The sequence below is a fragment of the Pteropus alecto genome, unplaced genomic scaffold (genome assembly GCF_000325575.1).
Source record: "Pteropus alecto unplaced genomic scaffold, ASM32557v1 scaffold9, whole genome shotgun sequence".
NCBI classification, from domain to species: Eukaryota; Metazoa; Chordata; class Mammalia; order Chiroptera; family Pteropodidae; genus Pteropus; species Pteropus alecto.
This window is the reverse complement of record NW_006442106.1, coordinates 247546-269218: the sequence shown is the minus strand read 5'-3', so window position 1 is coordinate 269218 and position 21673 is coordinate 247546. Positions and strand designations below refer to the sequence as shown.

Sequence of the window (21673 nt, the reverse complement as noted above, 5' to 3'; positions counted from 1 at the left end):
TCCTCTCATTTGGGACTCTGTGCTTCCTTGGCTTTTATGTCTATTTCCTTCACCAGGTTAAGGAAGTTTTCTGTCATTATTTCTACAAATTGATTCTCTGTCCTTTGCTCTCTCTCTTCTTGTTCTGATATCTGAATGTTGTGGGTGTTGGTACATTTGATGTTGTTCCAGAGGTCTCTTAAACTGTCCTCAGTTTTTTTTTTTTATTCTTTGTTTCTTTTTGTTGTTCTAATTGGGTGTTTACTGCTATTTTGTCTTCCAATTTGCTGGTTCAGTCCTCCACTTCATTTAATCTACTGTTGATTCCTTCTAGTGTATTCTTCATTTCTGACTGGTTCTTCTTTATGGTGTCTATGTCCTTTTTTATACTTACTATCTCTCTATTGTTGTTCTCACTGAGATAATTTATTCTCCCCCTAAGGTCATTGAGCATCCTTATAACCAGTGTTTTGAACTCTGTCTCTGGTAGGTTGCTTGCCTCCATTTTGTTTAGTTTTTTTTTGTTTTTTTTTCTGGAGTTTTCTCCTGTTGTTTCATTTGCACCATGTTCCTTAGTTTTCTCATTTTAGTTGCCTCTCTTTGTTTGTTTCTATGTATTTGGAATATTTGTTACATCTCCCATCTCCTAACCTTGGCCAGGTAGCCTTATGTAGTAGGTGTCTTATGCGGCCCATTGGTGCAGTCTCCCTGATCACCTGCGCCGGAGGCTCTGGGTGTGTTCCTTGTGTGGTTGTGTGTGTCCTTTTCTGCTGTAGCTAAGCCTTGATTGCTGTTATCATGTCACGGGATGTGATTGACTCTCAGGCTGACTGGCTTGGGGATCAGCCAGGCTCACAATGTATGAAAAGCTGTTTGGGGGCTGACTCCGTGAAGTAGGATTCACCCCAGCAGTCTCATATCCTGTTGAGGCCATCCTTTGGTTGTGCCACTTATGGGGCTAGTCAGGTGATGCTCTGTTGTTGTGTGACACCAGCTTTTGGGTATGTTGGTTCCCATGTAGGCCAAGGTCAGCCACTGCCTTTGATTGCTCAGATCTACCTGGTAGGAGCTACAGAGTGATCCGCAAATGGTTGCTGCCTATGCTAGATCTTGAGGCAAGTGGGAGAGACCATGCTGCGAGCCAAGACTGGTTATCCCCAGTACCAGACCTGGGATGGCTTAGCAAAAGGACCAGTGCACCTCAAGGCCTGGAGCTATTTGCCAGCTGCTTGTATGACTTTGCAGCTGGAAGAACTGAGCCTTTGGTGGCATGTGAGTTAGGGGTGGGGTGGGGACCCAAGGAGTCACCAGGATAGAACAAATGAATTTAACCCAGCCAATGCTGAATCTGCACTTTCTTGTAAAAGTCTGAGATTGCAGCAAAGCCAGCCTCTGTCTGCCTCAGGTCTTCATACCCCTGCAATACACCCAAGTGATACTGCAACTCAGGTGGGCACCAGTGGCTCGCCACCAAAAGTCTCCCCCAAAATGTGTGGGCTGCACGTAGATAGCATGAGCTGAGGGCTGCTGCCTGCCAATAAATGCACAGCCCAGGGAAGGTGCAGGATGGGGCTGGCTGCCCAGCAATGGGCCAGTGCAGGCAATTTGTGGGCTGGGTACAACGGGGCCCCAGGGCAACATGGGGTGGAGCTGGCTGATCTCTCCAGACCAATGCAGCTTCAGAATTGGCTGCATGATGGGAGGTGGGAGCGTTTCACACAGGCAGGATGGCGCTCGTCTGCAGACTGCTCTGGAGGGGGCCTGACAAAGGAGCAATGGCAACTGTCCCTCCAGCATTTGCCTTGGCATCATGCAACTCAGCCTTTCCCCATCTGTCTCTTGTGCCTCCTGAGTAGCTGACACTCCGCCAGAGCTCAGGGTGAGTGTCTGTGAGCAAATGAGTCTGTTCACATGCCCTTTAAGGGAATGTCTGAGTTTTCAGGTTCCTTCTGTCTCACCCAGATGGCTTGAGTCCCCACTGGTTTTTATAGTCAGATTTTCTGGGAACTCCCTTTCCTGGGACTGGAACCCGGTGTTGGGGAGCCCCTATGTGGGGGCTAGGTCCTCTTGTTACTTCAGGGGGGGCCTCTGTAGCTGCATTCTTCCTCCTACTGCTCAGCTGCCACGTGTGGGTGTGGAACCAGCCTGCTTCATGTCTCCGCCCCTTCTACTAGACTTAATGTGGCTTTTTTTTTTTAATATTCTCAGATGTATGTGTTATGATAAGCTAAACTTCAGGTGGTTCTCCAAGTTGTTTGTTTTACAATTTGGTTGTAACTTTAATGCTGTCATGGAAGGGAGGAAACCCTGCTTTTATCTACCCCACTATCTTGACTGGAACTCCAGGAATCAGGAGAGATCTGATGGGAAGATTTTGAGAATGTATTTAATTTTATGGTATAATATAATGGTTTTAATTTTATGGTATAATTTTATGGTCTCCTTATAGTAGACATTAGCTGTGGTTATCATTACTAACTGCTATTTGCCAACTGTTTCAGGACATATAGAATTCCATTCCTTTGTTGGGTTGGTGAATTGGTGATGCCATGTAACTATTTCTGGCTAATGGTTAGTGAACGAGTGACATGTGTCTTTTAAGGCCAGAGCATTTAATTGTAGACATAAAATACTACAGAGCTCTCTTTCTTCCTCCTCTGGAATGAAATTGGAAATGGGAGTTGCTCCATCAACCTGGATCCCTGATGATTATAATGCCAGCTCACAATGGACATGGAGCCTGAGTGTGAAATAAAACCTTGTTTTGTAAGCCATTGAGATTTGGGAAAAGTTTATTACTGTGTAGTAACAAATAGCCTATCTTGAGTGATACAGAAATTGATATAAGGAGTGGGGTGCTGCTATAATAAAAATAAAGACACATGGCATTGACTTAGAGATAGAGCAAATGGAACAAGAAAACTTATTTGAAACAAGAAGGCTAGAGACTATTGCCTGAGATACTCTTGATGGCAGATAAAGTATTTAATGAACTTACAGCTTTAGGGGAAGTAGTTGAAATACAGAACACTAGGAGTGAACATTGGCCAAAGTTTGCCAAAAATTGGGAAGGCCTTTGGGAAACAAAGCCCAATTAGAACTTAGCTTTTGTCACGGATAAAATCAAGGAATATCACTAATTAAATCACTGTTAACCATTGTTAAAATCTCTGAATGAATTAAGATACTCCCAGAAATATCCTTAAGTTACTCCCTGGTAGACAAAAACGCTCAGTGAACAAAAGATGGAAGAATATGGCTCTCCATGGATGCCTGGTAGACTTTAAGATGCTTGTAATGACAGAGAGAGGGGGAGAAAGAGAGGGAGAATGAGAGAGCAAGGAGTAGGGAACATCTTGAACAGAACGGTGGATGGTGTGTTTGTTTTCGTTTTCATGTGGAATTGGCTGGCGGCTTATAAGAATCTTTAAGTCCTAAACTTTGGGAGATAGCAAGCACACTGAGAAAACTGCTCATGTGCTAAGGAGCTCACATCTTCCAGTGCCAGTTCAGATGTAGCTAAGGAAGACAATGGAAAGGAGATACCTCCCTGAAGAAGAGAGACATGAGCCACAGAGAACAAAGGTTTGGGGAACCCCACCCCCAAGAAGCTGATTTGGTGCTAATTAAGGAATTCTCCTGATCTACAAGATAGGAAGCCCTTGCTGTATCTTCTTTCTGGATTTTAGAAACAGTACAGACCAGTGATTTCTGTGTGTCTCCTCTTCTTTTTTCCTGATGTACATGAAGCCATTTGTCCCATTTCACCATTGCCTTTTGGGTAGGAGGAGGACAAATAATTTGGCTTTTTAGTTCACTTGTTCTGACTTAGGTTCACTCATTTTGTTTCCTGTCCAGCTCTTGTGGATATTTAAGTTTTTGACCCTATAACCTATGCCAAGCTATCTGATGACATGAACTGTCCTCCTGGAAGTGCGGTGGACCAAGGTTCATTCTACTGCCCAGGACTGATGTCTGAGTTCTGTGGATGACTTCACAATGTCCAAGGTGGTTCCCAGCCTTCTTCTGTAGTCTTGGGCTACAATGCTGGCCACCCTATTGCTGCTTAGTCTTTCTCTCCCCACTTTGTGGACCCAGATATTAATCAGCTGTGCCTACAAGAGTCTCTGCCAGCAGGCTCTACTCTCAGGCAATGATGTTGTCCTGCAGTGTGACCATCCAAAGGCACTCTGGTACTACTCTTCTATTCTTGAGGAGGAGCCATTGCTGGTGTCCTCAATGCCTAACATAAAGAAACTGCCTGGGGGCAGCCTCCAACTGACCAACCCTCAGCCCTCCCAGACAGGCCTCTATCACTGCCAGGACAATGAGAGTGCCCTCGTGGTGGACTATGAGCTTGATTTCCAGGATGTCACCACCCTGCATATTACACACAAAGGTCTGGGCCAAAAGCCCCTTCAGAATGAGACTTTGAAGCTGGGTACCAGTGTACTTATCTTCACCCAATGGGAGCCCTGGCAGGACTGTAACCGCTGCGGGAAGCCGGGTGAGCGCAAACGCCTGGGGTACTGCTACATTGAGGAGCCCCTGGAGAAACCCATGCCTTGTTGGCTCTATCTGAGAGTGGAGAAGGTGAAAGACAGCCGCATGCGGCCTGAAATGCAGGTGGAAGCCTGCCTTGTACCCTGTGACCACTTCAAGGAAATCAACCAGCCATACTTCATCTTTGACATTTACCAGTTGGGCAAGTTGACCAACATATGGCTCACCTGCCCCTTGGCCTCCATCTACAGGTGACTGGACTAGGCTTTGTTTCCTGTGCCCACCTGGGACAGGGGTTTACCTTCCAATGGAAAAGTAGGCTCTGTCTTCAAGCCCATAGGCCTTCATGGTCAATCGATGCAGGAAGGGGTCTCCCCACTGGCTTGTTCAGATGTTTATTCAGCAAGAATTCTCTGGTACCTCTTCTCAGCCAGGCTCTAGGGTGATATTGTGGACATGATGGTGACCAACAAAGGTCTAGTCCCTGCCCTCATAGTTTCTTGATATTCAAACATAAAACCTAGAGACCAAGACACTCTGGCCTATGCTCATGCCAACATAGACACAACTGTTGTTCCTGTCTCCTCATGGAGCTCTGACTGATAACAATTTGTCTATCCCTACTTGTACCAATGTGTCTTAATTATTATACCTTCATAATAAGTCGTGATATCTGGTAGTATAGGTCTTCCTTTGTTGTAATGTCCTTATAAGCTTTTGGTATCAAGATGATGCTGGCCTCATGGAAGTTTGGAAGTGTTATATCTTTTTCTATTTCTGGAAAGGTTTTGAAAGATTTATTTCATTTCTTAATTGTTAAGAAATGTTTAGAAGAATTTACTGGTAAAGCTTTCTGGGCTTAGAGGCTTTTTTTGTACATATGTTTTTGACTACAGATTCAATTTCTTTAATAGTAATCTAGAACTACAGATTTTTTCTTATTCAATTGTTGAGTTTTTCAATGAATTTATCCATTTCATCTAAATTTTCGGAAGTTTTGGCCAAAAGTTGTTTGTAATAATCTCTCATCATCTGTAGTAATACCTCATTTTTCACTACTAATATTAGTTATTTAGGTCCCCTTCCTTTTTTCTTGATCAATCTCGCTAGGGCTATATCAATCTCATTCATCTTTTTAAACAATCTACTTTTATTTCTTGATTTTTTTTTAATTGTACTTTTGTTTTTTATCTAATTCATTTCTAGTATTTGCGATGCTTTCTTAGATCTCTAGTTTTTATCCCTTTTTCCCCAAAGTATGTATTTAGGCTGTAAATTTTCCCCTAAGCACAACTTACCTGCATTCACAAATTTGATGTTACATTTTCATCTCCAGTCAGTTAAGAAAACTTTCTATTTTTGTGATTTCTCTTTTGACCCATCAGTTATTTTGAAATTTCATTGTATAATCTTTAAATATTCGAGGATGTTCTTGTTATCTTTTTGTCATATGTGTCCAGCTTAATTCCTCTGGTAAAAATGTGATTCAGTTCATTTAACATTTTTGGATGGCCTAAAATATGGTCAATTTTGGCAAATATTTCATGTGAATGTGAAAGGAATGTATGTTCTAAAGTTAAGTGGAGTGTTCTGTTACATGAATTAGGTCGAGTTTATATCATATGGTTCAAATCTTCTATTTCTCTACTAAATTTTTGTTTGCATATTCCATTGTGGATTTGTCTCTTTCAACATTTAGTACAATCATGTTTTGCTTTATATACTTTTAGGTTCACACAAACTTAAGATCTATGTATCTTCCTACTGGATTGACTACTTTATCAAATGTCTTTTGTAATCTCTATTAATATTTTTGGCCTTATATCTACTTTCTGTTATTAGTATAGCTACTACACCAGTTTTTCTTTTGGTTAGCATTTGCATATTTTCCCATGTTTTTACATTTGACTTTTCAATATCTTTTATTTAAGGTGATTATCTTTTAAGCAGTACACATTTAGATATTTATTTTTGTCTTAAGTCTTAAAATCTTTGTCTTTTAATATTTAGTTCATTTACTTTGATATAATTACTAATATAGTTGGATTTCAATCTACCATATTCCTGTTTGCTTTCTACTTTTTCCATCTTTTCTTTGGTTCTTTTCTTGCTTTTGGACTCATCAAGTGTTTTTAAATTATCCTTCCATTTCTCCCTCTATTAGTTTATTAAATATGCATTATTTTATTATTTGCTCTAGAGATTACAACATTATCACTTATTAGAATACAATATAAATTTATACTTGTGCCATTTCCTAGACAATGCAGAGACTTTATAATCTTTTAGCTCCATTTATTCTCCTTCCATCTGTTGTCTCTTGTTATCAGTTATTTTTACTTCACGTATATTTTATACCCCATGAGACATTTTAAAACACTCTCTATATTAATTTACTTTTACCCAAATTTTACTCTTTGGGTGCTTTTCATTCCTGGAGTGACTTGCTTCCTTTGGAGATAATTTTCCTGCTGCCTGGAGAATTCACTTTACTATTACTTTTAGTGAGCTCTGCTATGGTGAATTCTCTGTTTTAATCTGAAAATAACTTGTTTTTTTGGCTTCCATCTTTGAAGAATATTTTCATTTTAGTGTATAGACTTCTATAGAGAGAGTTCTAGATTGGCAATCATTTTCTTTATGTGCTTTGAAGATGTCATCCCATTGTCTTCCAGCTTCCGTTATTTCTTTTTGTAAGTCAATGTGGGGTCTTATAGTTGTTGCTTCGAAAGTAATGTATCTTTTTCTCCCTTGGTCATTTTTAAGATTTCTTCTCTGGCTTTCAGCAATGTGTTCTTATAAAGTTGCTATGTGTAGTTCCCTTTATTATCCTGTGTGGAGTTTAAAGACCTTATTGACTTTGTGACTTAATGTCTTTCATCAGTCTTGGAACATTTTCATTCCGTATCTCTTCAAATATTGCTTATGCTCCTATCTCTTTTAATTCTGGGTCTTCATTTACATGCATTTTAGACATTTTCATCATATCTCACAAGTCTCTTACACTATTTTCTGTATTTTTTTCCTATCTTTTTCCTTTGCATGTTTCAGTAAAGATATTTTTCTATGGACACAGTTTTCATTTTCCTGATCCTCCCCTCTGTTGTATCTAATAGATTGTTACCTTTTCTAGTGAATTCTTAATTTTACAACTTTTATTTTTTAATTCTAGTATTTCCGTTTGATTCTTCTATATAGATTTGAATCTTCATCGTGTCATTTCTTAAACATTGTAATCATATTATCATAAAATCCACAGTTGTTATAATTAAGAGGGTTTGTCTGATGTAAGCTACTCAATTTGTAGCAGTAAGCAGAAACTCACCCACATTATTTAAAGAATAGCAAGGAATCTAGACTCTTGTATGAAATCCCTTGGATTTTACATTTTGGTCACTGATTTAAATATTCTAAAAACATCTTCTGAGGCCTATTAAAACATATATTCAGGCTGAATTCAGTCAGTTTATGACTTTCCATCTAGATAAAATTAAAATTGAAATGGACTTTCCTACAGTCTTTCCATAGCCCTGCTTACCTGTTTAGAAAAGATTCCCTGGACTGAAAAGAAAGACAGAGAAGGAGAGAGATAGAGGGGAAACAATAGGAGTATAGGTGTTAATATGTCTTATATAGAGGGACATTATAAGGTCCTGGGAAGCAGACAAAAAAGTCTAGGTGGTTTTGTAGATCTGAGAGCAGAGAGGAAGTAAGAGCAGAAAGGATGTGCCACTCCTGGGGTGGGGGGTGGTAACAAGATACATAAAAGCAACAATTCCTGAGTCTAAGCATACAGCTTATGCTAAAAATAACCTGTAGAGGTCCCCACATGGGGCAGCGGCATGACTAAGAGAGACCCTAGCCTTAAATAGCCAGGTAAAGGGAAAAAGGCAGTATGTCCTATCAAAGACTAGATGAACTTTGACCTCACCTACTCACCACTCCCCCTTGTCCATTCTTCCTCAGTTACTCTGGCCTCCGCACCCTTTAAATACACTAACCCAGCAGCGATGTCTGTGTCTAGCCTTCTCCTGGGGAATAGTTTTCCTTCAGAAATCCACATGTCTCTTTATCACACTTCATTCAGGTGTTGATGAAACTTCACCTCCTTAGAGAATACTCAGATAAGCCTGATCATCCTCCCTAATATAGTTCATACCTATATACCATCTTTCACTTCCTGTACCCATTTTCCTGCTCTATTTTTCTCTTTAGCAGTTATTATGGCCAGTCCTCATTATTCAAGGGTTCCATACTTATGAATTCACCTACTCACTAAAATTTATTCGTAACCCCCAAATCAATACCCACGGTGCTTTCATAATCATTTACAGACATGCACAGAGTAGCAAAAAAATTGAGTCACCTACCAATGCATGTTCCCAGCTGAAGCTGAACAAGGTGACGCTCTGCCTTGTTTTAGCTCTCATACTATTAACGAGTATCCTTATTCAAGGTTTATTTAGTGCCACTTTTTCTTTACATATTTGTGCTTTGATTTGGTGATTTTGCTGTTTAAAATGATTCCTAAACATAGTGCTGAAGTGCTATCTAGTGTTCCTAAGGGCAAGAAGGCTGTGATGTGCCTTATGAAGAATATGTATGTATTAGATTAGCTTTGTTTAGGTACGAGTTATAGTGCTATTGGCTACAAGTTAATGAACCAACAATAAATATTAAATAAGGTGTCTTTAAGAAAACACACCTAAAATAAGATTCTGTGCTGATCAGTTGACAAAAAAACTTATGGCCTGTAGGACCCTAACCCTGTGTTTCTTCTAGGAACAGTGTTTCAGTATTTGCTAGTTCAGCAACTTTATAGAAAAATAACTGTGTACATAATGAGAATCTATTATATCTGACAGTATTTATTATATATTTTTTTATTATCTGTCTCTTCCACTAGAAGGTAAGTTCAAGGAGGGCAGAGGCTTTTCCTAACCTGTTCACTGCTGTGATTAGAATAACAGTTAGCACACGGTAGGCATTCAGTAAACATTTTTGAAATGAGTGAATGAAGGCAGATCAAGCCTGCACAATTATTTTGTTTTAGGACTAAGAAGGAGTTTAGAAAAGGGTTTGAGAAGGGGACAACTGAGAAAAATATTTATTTGTTTAAATGAATTGAGTCATGCAGATATCTGTGGAAAGAGCCAGGGACCAGCATGTGCAAAGCTGAGGTGGGAGCCCTTTGCTTACCTGCTATGTTCAGGAGACAGCAAACAAGCAGTGAGGCTAACAAGGCTGGAGAGGAGAGGCTGGGGGACAGGTGTGAGTTAAGAATGATAACCAGGGGATTTATTGACCTCTTCATCCTTAGCACTAAAAACTGTGCCCAGAACTTAGTAGGTCTTTAGGAAAAATGTGTTGATTGTTCACACGTGACACTTTAATGCTAAAGTATTGGGATGGTAGTGAAAATCCTGAATAGATAAATTAAAATTCCTCCTACTCCAGCAGAGTAGAGGGCTTGAAAGAGAAATTAAATAGGGTTGTTGACTTGTCACAAAACAAATAGGGATCATGACCTCACACATCCATGGGATGAACTGCAGTTAATTCTGCTGTGCAGGGCTGAGGTCTGAGTTTCATGAGTGACCTCACAATGTCCAGAGTGGTGCCCGGCCCACTGCCACAGTCCCAGTCCACCATGCTGACCACCCTGTGGCTGCTGCTCAGCTTTGCTGTCCCAGTGCTGGGATTCTATGTTTCCATCAACTGTTCCCATGGCAAGTTATGCCAACGGGCCCTACTTTCCAACAATGATATCTTACTGCATTGCAACTCCTCTGGGGCACAGTGGCACTACTTTTTCCTGCATGATGAGACCAACTGGTCCAGCCACCCCCTCAGTGTTCCGAACGTAGAAATAAGGCCTGGAGGCAGCATTCTCATTAAAAATCCATTGCCATCCCAGACGGGCTTCTACAACTGCCAGGACAAGAACGGCACCCAAGTGGTGCAGTACGAGATTGACTTTCAGGACGTCAGCATCCTGCATATTACACACAGAGGCCTGGGCCAAAAGCCCCTGCAGAGTGAGTCCCTGAGTCTGGGCAGCAAAGAGCTCATCTTCACTCACTGGGATCCCTGGCAGGACTGTAACCGCTGCGGGGAGCCGGGTGAGCGCAAACGCCTGGGGTACTGCTACATTCAGGAGCCTCTGGAGAAACCCTTGCCCTGCTGGCTCTATCTGGGAGGTGCTAGGCTGTGGTCCAGCCGCATGCGGCCTGAGATGCAGGTGGAAGCCTGTAATGTCCCATGTGAAACATCAAATGGGAAGGACATCATTTTTGACAACTTCGAGCTCAGTGAGGAGTCAGGATCTGCGTGGCTCACCTGTCCCCCAGGATCCATCTACAGGTGATAGAAATGGGCACCAGCCCTGCCCTAGACCCCTAGCTAGGCTCTGCTGGTCTGGGAGCCTTTGTGGTTAATTCGTGCAGTGGGAGGGGTTCTATGTGGGTCAGCCTCACAGGCTCTCTCCACTGGCTTCTTCAGATGTTCCTTTGGCAAATATCCTCTGGTGCCCACACACTATTGCATCACACAGGTAGAACAAGGACAGCTAAAACTCAGAAAGGGCTCTGCTGATTCTGGCCCTGCACTGGGTGATGCTGTGGATATGGAGGTCACCAAACTTCCTGCCCTCAGAAAGCCCTCAGCCCAGCATGAAGGCAGTCCAGGGTGGTCAGGGCTGGGATGGGAGAAACTAAGGTGGGTGGTGAGGCTCTTCAGAAGGAAGACTGGGAAGCCTTGGGGCTCTGAGTCCTCTGACTCATATCAGAGGGTCAGCAGGCTCCAGGAGAAGACGGTGCCCCGGGCATGCCCATCAGAGTCTGCCTCTCAGAGTTCACACTCATGTTCTTATCTTCTTCCTTCCTGGAGCCCCTGGGAAATCTCCCCAGGTGCCTCCTCTTCCCCACCCGCCCCTACCCCAGTAGTAACTACAACTACTTATAGTGCCGTACTTTCACGGGGGGCCAGTTCCTGGACAAACTCTCTTCATGGACTGCATCCTCTGCCGTCCCACCTTACTGGCCCCAGGAGCTGTGGACTCCAAGGAGGTCCATTTATAGATGGGAAAAGTGCAGCTTGGAGGGATACAGTCCTTGCTCAGGAAGACCTGTGGTGGGAAGTGGCACGGCAGACCTTTAATCTTACATACACCATGAGGTCCCCTTGCCCTCCTGGCCCACATGCCAGCAGCAGCCCCTCCCTTGCAAGGGGGTAGCCCTCAGAACCACTTGGGACCTCTGCATCTACAGGCTCCGTGGAAACTGGCCTCTCCACTTCCAACTCGTTTTCTTTTACGTGTTTATTCCAACCGTGATTTCTACTTCTCCCCTTTTCTCATTCTCATTATTTTGTCTCATTTCCTACTTTCTTCCTCCTTTAAGTATAAAAGAAATACCCGCTCTCTAAAAGAATACCACAGTTCAGAAGGGCAGGAAAGTACATGTGACTCTCTCCTCCCATTTACACTGGGACATCTATGTCATTTGCTGACAAGGAGATCCTGGGTGCCAGTCATTGGGAACTTGAGATCAGAATCAAAAGAGGTCACCAAGGCTTCAAGAATTGCCCGTGCTTTTAAAGCCAACTTCTTGTGAGGTTTCTGTCTCAAGCTTTGGGTTCGACCAGGCCTAGGTTCCAATCCCAGCTCTGTCACTTTTCATCTGTGTGACTTTGGGCCTGTGGCGTCTCTCTGGGCCTCAGTTTTCCCATATGTAGAATCGAGGTTGTATTCATTTGGTAGGGCTACCATAAGAAAGTACCACAAACTGGACGGTTTAAGACAACAGGAATTCACTTAGAGTTCTGGAGGCTAAAAGTCCAAAATTGAGGTGTCGGCGGGACCATGTGCTGTCTGAGATGCTGGTTCTGGTGGTGGCTGGCAGTCCTGGGCCTTCCTTGGCTCTTAGCTACATCACTCCAATCTCTGCCTCCATCATCACTTGGAGTTCTCCCCGTGTGTCTGAGTCTCTTCTCTTTTTTTTTAGAATGACACAGGTCATATTAGATTTAGGGCCCACCCTACTGCAGTCCGACTTCATCTTAACTAATTACATCTGCAATGACCTTATTTCCAAATAAGGTCACATTCTTATGTCCACTTAGAACATGAATTTGGGGAGAACGCTATCTAACTCAGTACAGACGTCTTGCTGGCCCCGGCCTCATGGGGTAATTGTGATGTCTAAGGGGGCAAATAACTGGAAAGACACTTAACAACAATGTCTGACAAACAGTTCTACATTAATAGGTATTACTTATTGCTTGTATGATTATCAGTTGGCCTTGTCAATGTTGTCTGTTGAGTGTCCCCTCTGTTCTTCATCTGTGATGGGCATGAAATATGTCTGATTCACTTATTTGCTTTCCACATAATTTACTTACCACATTATTCACTTACCACTGACCATTCATAAGCCAAGCACTGTTCTACGTATCCGGGATGCAGTACAGAACAAAACTGAAAAAGATTCCTGCCCTCATGGAGCAATAAAGTAATCAAATGAATAAAATATACAGTATTTTAGACAGCAATAGGGGAGGAAGAAAGGATGCGACTGGGCAAGGTGAAAGTTTAAATGAGAAGGTCAGGGAAGGTGTCTCTGAGAAGATACCAATTTAGCCAGGACTGAAAGAAGGTACACTGAAGGCAAGCACTGAGGCAAAGGGAGCAGCCAGGGCAAAGACCCTGAGGCAGGACTGTGCCCAGTATGTCGGAGGAAATGAGGCCAGACAGGTAAAGGGGAACACAAATCATTTAGAGAGCACTCTTGCAAATCCCTCCAAGTAACTGTCTGAGGTAGGTACAACTACTACACCTCCAGTGTTTGGATGGGGAAATGGAGGCTCAGAGAGCTGGAGGCATTTGGCCAGGTGGCCCACCCAGTTAGGGGTGAGGCTCTAAGAACTCCCAGCTCTCATGCCCCCATTCTCCCCTTGCTCACTGCTATATAGTTCTCCTCAGAGGGGGTGCTGTTTGCTATTCTCCAGGGAGGAGGGTGCTGCTGGTTCCAGCTCCTTCAGACATCTGTCACTTTTCCCCCTGGGTACTGCAGCTGACCTTGTACTCCTTTGCAGGCCCACTGTCTGGGAAGCCAACAACACACCCCTGACCTGGCAGGGCCAGCTCTCTGGCCAAGATGTGAGCACCATCTTGGACCCCTCCAATGGTGGCAGGCGACTTCAAGTCTTCCAGCCGGCCATTTACAAGTGCTTTGTGCATCAGGAGCTTGTAGCTCGATTCAACCCCATGACCAAGCTGGATATATTGGAGAGTCTGAGGAGAGATGAAGATGGACAACAGCAGGAGGCAGGAGAGGCCCAGAAGGGGAAGGCCAACTCTGTCCTCAAGGGGCTGAAGCTGATGCTGCTGGTGGGCACCATCTTGGGCCTGCTTGGGATGCTGCTCAAGCTGTTCCGCCCTTCACGGAGCAAAAGAAGCAACCATGTGCTGCTGGTGAAATAAAGTAAACCTGCAATGTCCAAGAGACCTGGCCACCTATGCTTTCCATATGTCCTTTCCATAGCTTGTGCCTGCTCCGTACCATACTCTGAATGCATGTGGGTGAAACAGACTGGTAGCCACAGCTAAGGGTGACTGAGCTCCTCCCTGTTCCAGTTCCTGCTCTGTTGACTCATTAGCAATCCCCATTCCACAGATGAGGAAACTGAGGCAAGACTACCTATCCAGTTATTGGAGGGAGGCTCCAGCTGAAACCAAGAGTTTTCACGCCCCAGTTCAAGCCTCACAGGGAGGAAATGAAGGGTGGAATGAGTTCCATTTTCAGGGTGAGTCTCTGAGGGAGGTAAGTTGTAGTCACCTCACTTACTACACAACCCTATGGACAAAGGCTGAGGTGGGGATGGGAATGAGTAATCTCCAGACCCCTACAGATCTGCACTGGGCCATTGCCTTTCCTCACTTGTCCCTTACTCGACTCTGCCTTAATTATGCCTAGGGCTTTTAGGCTAAGCCATATCTCCCCAAGTGAGAAGATGCTGCCAGAGTTATGGCCCAGGACAGCAGGACCCATACCACCCTTCCTGGTTCTTGCAGTGGAAAGAGGCTCCTCAGACCATGAGAAGGGGAGACAGGCCCCTCCACCAGGACATGGCACAAGGCCTAGTCCAGCTGACCCCCACGGGAATCACCTGGCCTAACTGTTCCCAGAAATTAAACACACTGTTTAGCAGAGTGTAAGAGTGAGAAATAAAATATTAATGCCTTGTAAAATTAATTGCCCTGATATTCCACTGTGAAGCAACTACAGGACAGATCTGAAACTTTCAGAACAGAACTTCTGTTACTGAGGAAAGAGCACAGCTCACCTCTCATATACAAGACACTATTGCCAAAACATTTAAGGTTTCACGTGGTGCCCTGAGATCCAGAGATTCTTGTAGAATGGGAGAATGTTCATGGAGAACTAAAGGGGATCCATTGGGAAGCAGAGGGCAGAAAATAATGATAATAGCAAATATTTGTGGACCTCCTGGTATAGGCATAACTTACACTCTTCACAAACATTAAGTCCTTATAGCTACCCATGAGACTGGAGGGGTTATGAACCTCACTTGTGGCTGAAAACATCAAGGCACAGAGGATTAAGGCAATTTGCCTGAGATTACATAGTGAACTTGGGAATGGGGCCAGAGATGAGAGAGTGAAAGATTACATATGGGCTTTCCCCACCCCCAGCACCTGCTCCCAGGAAATCCCCGGTATCCTGCACCCACAGCACCCCCTAGCATGTAGTGGCTGGAGGTGGAACAGCCAGAGCCAAGCTTAGGTCCAATTCCCAGGCCTGTCACTGAAGGTCACATAATCCACACAAAGCTGTTGGTGCTCCACTGTGGCACGCAAACCCTAAGGTGGCCCCAGCAATTTTTCACCTCCCAGTGTCCCCACCTTTATGTGATTCCCTCTCCTTCAGTATGGATAACACCTATGACATGTTTTTAACCAATAAATATGGTGAAAGACTTGGCGGTCACTCCCTTGATTAGGTAGGCACAACTACATTATATAAGCCTCTGTCTTAGCCAACTAGAGCGAGAGAGGCTTTCTGGCTTGACAGAGTAAACAGCCATGCTGAGAAAGCCCACTAGGGAGTGAGTTTAGGAGCTACAAATGGCCTCTAGGATCTAAGGATGACAGTCAGCAAAAAGCCAGTGCCTCAGTCACACAGCCACAAGGAAATAAACTCTGCTGGCAACCTGAATGAGCTTGGAAGCAGATTCTTCTCCAGTTAGCCTCTAGGTGGGAATACAACCTGACTAACAAACACCTTGACCGCAGCTTTGGGAAACCCTGAGCAGAAGACCCAGTCAAGTCATGTCTGGACTCCTGATGCACAGAAACTAAGGAATCATGAATGTGTGTTGTTTTAAGCTCCTAAATGTATGGCAATTTGTTACGCAGCAATGGACAACTAACACACCCACCCATAACCCCCAGTTCACCTTGAGGACCCCTGCAGCTTCAGGAGTTATGTAGATGGTTCCTGTAGGCATCGGTGGCTTCCTGACTCCCTTCAAGAGCCTGCTAGACCAGGAGTGGGAGAGGAGGATGCTGGAAGCTGGGCAGTTGATGTGCCCAGGAGCAATCCTTACTCACAAGGGGTGGGAGTGGGAGAATAGACATCAAGCTTCCCCAGCCCTGGATGGTACAACTCTGAGGCACCCCAGAGGGACATTCTCTCAGAGGGACCCCAGCAGCACTGAGCTCCAGGTGGGTATAGCTGCAACCAGCTCATTAAAGCACAAATATCAGCTCACCCCCTTTCCCTCCTCACTTCTGCTTCCTGAAATTATATTCTTCAAACATTTTTGGCCCCACTTTCCCTCTCCTCTCCTGGGACTCTGAAGACATAAAATAACTGTTGTCCTATGGGTTCCTGAGACTTTGTTAATTTTCCTCTCATATTCTCTGTTGTTCGGGTTGGACACTGTCTGTTGATCTATCTTCAAGTTCACTGACTCCATCCACTATCATCTCCGTGCTGTTATTTAGTCCATTCAGTGAGCCTTTTACTTTGGTTATTGCATTTTTTAGTTCTAAAATTTCTAATTACTTGTTCTTTATACCTTCTATCTCTTTGCTGATATTTCCGATTTTAATATTTCCTTTTAAAGGAAACCTAACTGAGACACCAAGTTTGCCAACTCAATGGCCTTCATGAGCCAAGCAGAAAAAAAAAAAGGGCAAAAGGTCTTGGGGAGCTGTTGCAATGTAGGAATTCTTATACTGGGTTGAGGGGGAGGGACTATGAGGCTATGTCATAACGTACTCACATAAATGTAGGCCTGGTTCCTTGAAAAGTCTCAAGTGATTCTGGAAATTGAGATATCTGAGTAAAACTATCTAATTTATGAAGGCTGGCTCAAAAAAGTCTTCAAACACGATGCCAACCAAAGAAAACATATCTGCAGGCTGACTTTAGCCCACAGGTGTTTGTGAGCTCTTGCTTCAACCTTTATTGGGGTCAAGTGTACATTCCTATTTCAATTATTCAGTCAACAAATATTTATTGAGCTGGGGTAGCCAGGGACAGACAGATTCTCTGAAGAGATGACATTTCAGATGAGTCTGAATAACAAGAAAGAAGGAGACAAGTAGAGGTCTGGAGGGATGGTGCATTAGTTCCCTGTGGTTGTTGTAACAAATGACCACAAACTTAATGGCTCGAAACAACAGAGATTTATAATCTTACTGTTCTGGAGATCTGAAGTCCAAAATGAGTCTTATTTGGGTCTTAAATGGTGTTAAAAGAGGAATTGGCAAGACTGAATTCCTCTGGAGCCTCGAGGGAGAGAATTCATTTACTTGCCTTCTCCAGCTTCTTAGCTCTTCTTCCTCTTCATAGTGAGCGACAGAACATTTTCAAATACCTCTCTCTCACTCTCTTACTTTTGCTTCTGGCATCACATTTCCTTCTCTGACTCTGATGCTCCTGCTTCCCCCTTATAAGGACCCTTGTAATGACATTGGGCCCACCCAATAATACAAAATCATCTCTCCTCGAAATCCTTACCTTAATCACACCTGCAAAGTGCCTTCCGGAATATTTTCACAAGTTCCATAGATTAGGAATGAACCTCTTTGGGGGGTCATTATTCAGCCTACCACAAGTGATTCCAGGCAGAGGCAGCATTTATAAGGGCTATAGGATGGGTGTCTGCTTGTTGTATGAGGCTTACTGGGGCAGGGAGGACATCAAGGAGGTAGCCAGAGGCTATATCATGTAAGGCTCTGGATGAGGGCTTTGGGCTTTATTCGAAATGAGATGGGAGCCATAGGAGGCTTTTGAGCAATGTTGGGATGTGATCCAATATTCATTTAAACAGATGATTCTGACAAGGTAGAGTTTTCTTACAGGTAAGTGTGGGGAAGGCCTCAGTTTGGAGCAGGACATGGTAGCCACCCTCTATGTGGCCAGCTGGACAATGAGAAGCTTTCACCATGTAGCAGACGAAGTGGTAAGGCCAACCCTCTGAATGCACTGTAACACAGAATGCCCCATATTCCATTTTTAACCATTTTGTTCTGCTCTTTTCCTTTCCATGTTGCCATTTTTTGAAAACAATTTTTAGAACAGTTTTAGGTTCACAGAAAAATTGAGAGAAGGTACAGAGATTCCTCATACACCCCCTACGCCCACACATACACAACCTTCCCCATTATTAACATCCACACCAGATGAGAATTCTGGTCAAGATGGTATTGTAGGTAAACCCTGTGCTTGCCTCCTCCCACAACCACATCAAAATTATAACTAAACTATAGAACAGACATCATTGAGAATCGCCTAAAGTCTAGCTGAACAGAAGTCCTATAACTAAGGACATACAGAAGAAGCCACATAGAAACTGGTAAGAGGAGTGGAGACAGAGACCAAGCTAGTCCAACACTCACATGTGGCAATTAAAAATCTCTTGGCTGTGGAGGTACCCCTGAGGATCAAGTGGCCCAGCCTTATATCAAACTCTCCAGCCTAGGGTTTCAGCGCCAGAAGGAGAAGTCTCCATAACTTCTGACTATGAAAACTAGCGGAGATTGGTGCTGAGTGAGATGAAAGGTTGTTGGAGTCCCAGACATTCCCCTTAAAGACATTCCTTTAAAAGGGCCCACACATAGATTTACTCGCTGATGGACTTACTTGCTCTGAGCTTCAGAGCTGGGGCAGCAGCTCAAAAGCTTCCAGGGACAAACAGAGAGGAACTGAATCTTCTGATTTCAGGGCAAGGGCTGGAGGAGCAGCTTTCTCCCAGACAGAAGTGCTGGAAGAAGCCATTGTTCCATTGCTGAGCCCTCCCACCATCCAGCATGTAGACACAGGTGAGTGCCATATCTGAGTCTCCATTAATGTAGCTAACACTGGTCACCCCACCCCGATGATTCCCTCAGATCCTGTTCCACCCAACTTGTGGGCCCACCCAAGTTGGCTTTTCCATACATAATGCTTATCTTAGCTTATGCTGGGGACTTTGCTAAAATCTCTCAAAGATTTACAAATCCCAAACAAGCAGCATCTTGCCTTAATGTGCCCCATACCTCTTACCTCTTGCTAAGCAGCCTCAAGCTCTGTACTAGTGGCAGCTGGCCTCAATTTTCAGCTTAGCTTCTCCCAGTCACGTCCAAGCCTAGCACAAGTGGCAAACACCTTCATATCACCTCGTAGCTCATATCACGTGACCCCGGGCAGGGCACAGGCAGCAGCTGACTTTAGCCTGTGCTGAAGTACGTCCCAAGAGGCCCTAGAATTAACACGCCCGGCTGCCGGCTTTAGGCCACATCAGAGCACCACCCAACCACCTCCACAAATGATACACTCAAAGGACAGACTGGGTAGGCACAAGAGCCCCGCTAAAGTGAATCTTGCTCTATAAGTCAGCCTCAGCATAACAGCTCCTCCACTGTAGTCACAGCCACTCCTCAAAAATAATCAGCCTGAGGGTCAATCCCTTCCATTGACATGCAAACAGTAATCAAGGCTCAACTACAACAGGAAGGCACATACAACCCTCATGAGGAACACATCTGGAGCACCCAGCTCAGGTAACCAGGGAGAGTATGCCACAGGGCCCTACAGGACACCTACTACATAAGGCCACTCTACTAAGACTGGGAGACATAGCAGCAGTGCCTAACATATAAAAACAAACACAAGTAGGCAGCCAAAATGGAAAGACAAACAAACATGTCCCAAATGAAAGAACAGACCAAAGCTCCAGAAAAAGAACTAAACAAAATGGAGACAAGCAATCTACCAGATGCAGAGTTCAAAACACTGGTTATAAAGATGCTCAATGAACTTAGGGGAAGACTAGATGAACTAAGTGAGAACTTTTGCAATGAAGAATACACTAGAAGAAATCAACAACATGTTAGATAAAGCAGAAGACTGAATAAGTGATTTAAGACAAGGTAGCAGAAGACTGAATAAGTGATTTAAGGCAAGGTAGCAGAAATCAGCCAATTGGAACGGCATAAAGAAGAGAGGATCAAGAAACATGAGGATAGTTTAAGGGACATCTGGAACAACATCCAGCATAACATTTTCATCATAGGGTTACCAGAAGGAGAAGAGAGAGATCAAGGAATTGAAAACCTATTTCAAGAAATAATGACTGAAAACTTCCCTAACCTGGCGAAGGAAATAGACATACAAGCTCAGGAAGTGCAGAGAGTCCCAAACAAGATGAACTCAAAGAAGCCCACATCAAGACACATCATCATTAAAATGCTAAAAGTTAAAGACAAAGAGAGAGTCTTAAAAGCATCAAGAGAAAAGCATCTAGTTACCTACAAGGAAGTTTCCATGAGACCATAAGCTGATTTCTCAACATAAACTTTGCAGGCCAGATGGGATTGGCACAGAATACTCAAAATGATGAAAAGCAAGGACATACTACCAAGATTACTCTACCCAGCAAGGCTATCATTTAGAATCAAAGGACAAATAAAGAGCTTCCCAGAGAAGAGAAAGCTAAAGTTCATCACTATCAAACCAATATTACAAGAAATGTTACAGGGACTTCTTTAAGAAGGAAAATTTTCAAAAATATGAATAATGAAATGGCAATAACTACATATCTATCAACAATTATTTTAAATGTAAATGAATTAAATGCTCCAATGAAAAGGCATAGGGTGGCTGAATGGATAAGAAAACAAGACCCTTACATATGCTGCCTACAAGAGACTCACTTCAGATCTAAAGACATACACAGACTGAAAATAAAAGAAAGTAAAAAGATATTTCATGAAATGGAAATGAGAAAAAAAGCTGGGGTAGCAATGTTTATACCAGACAAAATAGACTTAAAGCAAAAGCTATAACAAGAGACAAAGAATAACCCAGTAATACCACTTTGGGGTATTTATCTGAAGAAACCCAAAATACTAATTCAAAAAGATATATGCATCCATATGTTTATTGCAGCATTATTTACAATAGCTAAGATATGGAAGCAACCTAAGTATCCATAAATAGATGAATGGATAAAGAAGACAGTACATATATACAATGGAATATTACTCAGTCATAAAAAAAGAAAATCTTGCCATCTGCAACAACATGGATGGACCTAGAGGGTATTATGCTAAATGAAATAAGTAAGACAGAGAAAGATAAGTGCCATATGGTTTCACTCATATGTGGAATCTGAAAAACAAAATAAATGAACAAACAAAACAAACAAACTCATAGATAATAGATACAGGGAACATTTTGATGATTGACAGATAGGAAGCGGATTTGCAGACAGGTGAAAAATGTGAAGAGATTCAGAAGTACAAGTCGGTAGTGACAAAATAGTCACAGGGATGTAAAGGACAGCAGAGGGAATATAGTCAACAATATTGTAATTACTATGTATGGTGTCAGATACCAGATTTATTGGGGTGCTCATTGTATACATTATATAAATGCCTAATCACTGTTGTACAGCTGAAACTAATATAATATTGTATATCAACTGTAATTGAAAAATAAAAGATTATTAAAAAAAAAAAAAAAACATTTCCACCAGGTACATTTGTTACAATTGATGAACTTACACTGACATATCATCACCACCTGAAGTCCATAGTTTACATTAGAGTTCATTCTTGGTGATGTACATTCTCTTGGTTTGAACAAATGCATAAAGGCATGTATCTATCATTGGTATA

General features: G+C 43.0%; 2 protein-coding genes across 2 annotated transcripts; both read left to right on the top strand.

Annotated features, from left to right (window-relative positions):
• Nucleotides 1-4023: 4023 nt before the first annotated feature.
• LOC102878346 (protein FAM187B) lies at nucleotides 4024-4737 on the top strand. The gene has a single exon (XM_006919860.1). The coding sequence runs from the start codon at nucleotides 4024-4026 to the stop codon at nucleotides 4735-4737; it is 714 nt and encodes a 237-aa protein (XP_006919922.1).
• Nucleotides 4738-10132: 5395 nt separating this feature from the next.
• Nucleotides 10133-13985, top strand: LOC102878101 (protein FAM187B). The gene is made up of 2 exons (XM_006919859.2): nucleotides 10133-10845; nucleotides 13576-13985. Exons 1-2 carry the CDS (start codon nucleotides 10133-10135, stop codon nucleotides 13961-13963), a joined length of 1101 nt encoding a protein of 366 aa, XP_006919921.1. The 3' UTR covers nucleotides 13964-13985.
• Nucleotides 13986-21673: the final 7688 nt, after the last annotated feature.

Bases quoted from the DNA above. Each gene is read 5' to 3' on its own strand.
- LOC102878346 (XM_006919860.1), top strand. From the start codon at position 4,024: ATGCTGGCCACCCTATTGCTGCTTAGTCTTTCTCTCCCCACTTTGTGG.
- LOC102878101 (XM_006919859.2), top strand. From the start codon at position 10,133: ATGCTGACCACCCTGTGGCTGCTGCTCAGCTTTGCTGTCCCAGTGCTG. The intron at 10,846-13,575 runs GTGATAGAAATG...ACTCCTTTGCAG, and splicing joins CCCCCAGGATCCATCTACAG to GCCCACTGTCTGGGAAGCCA.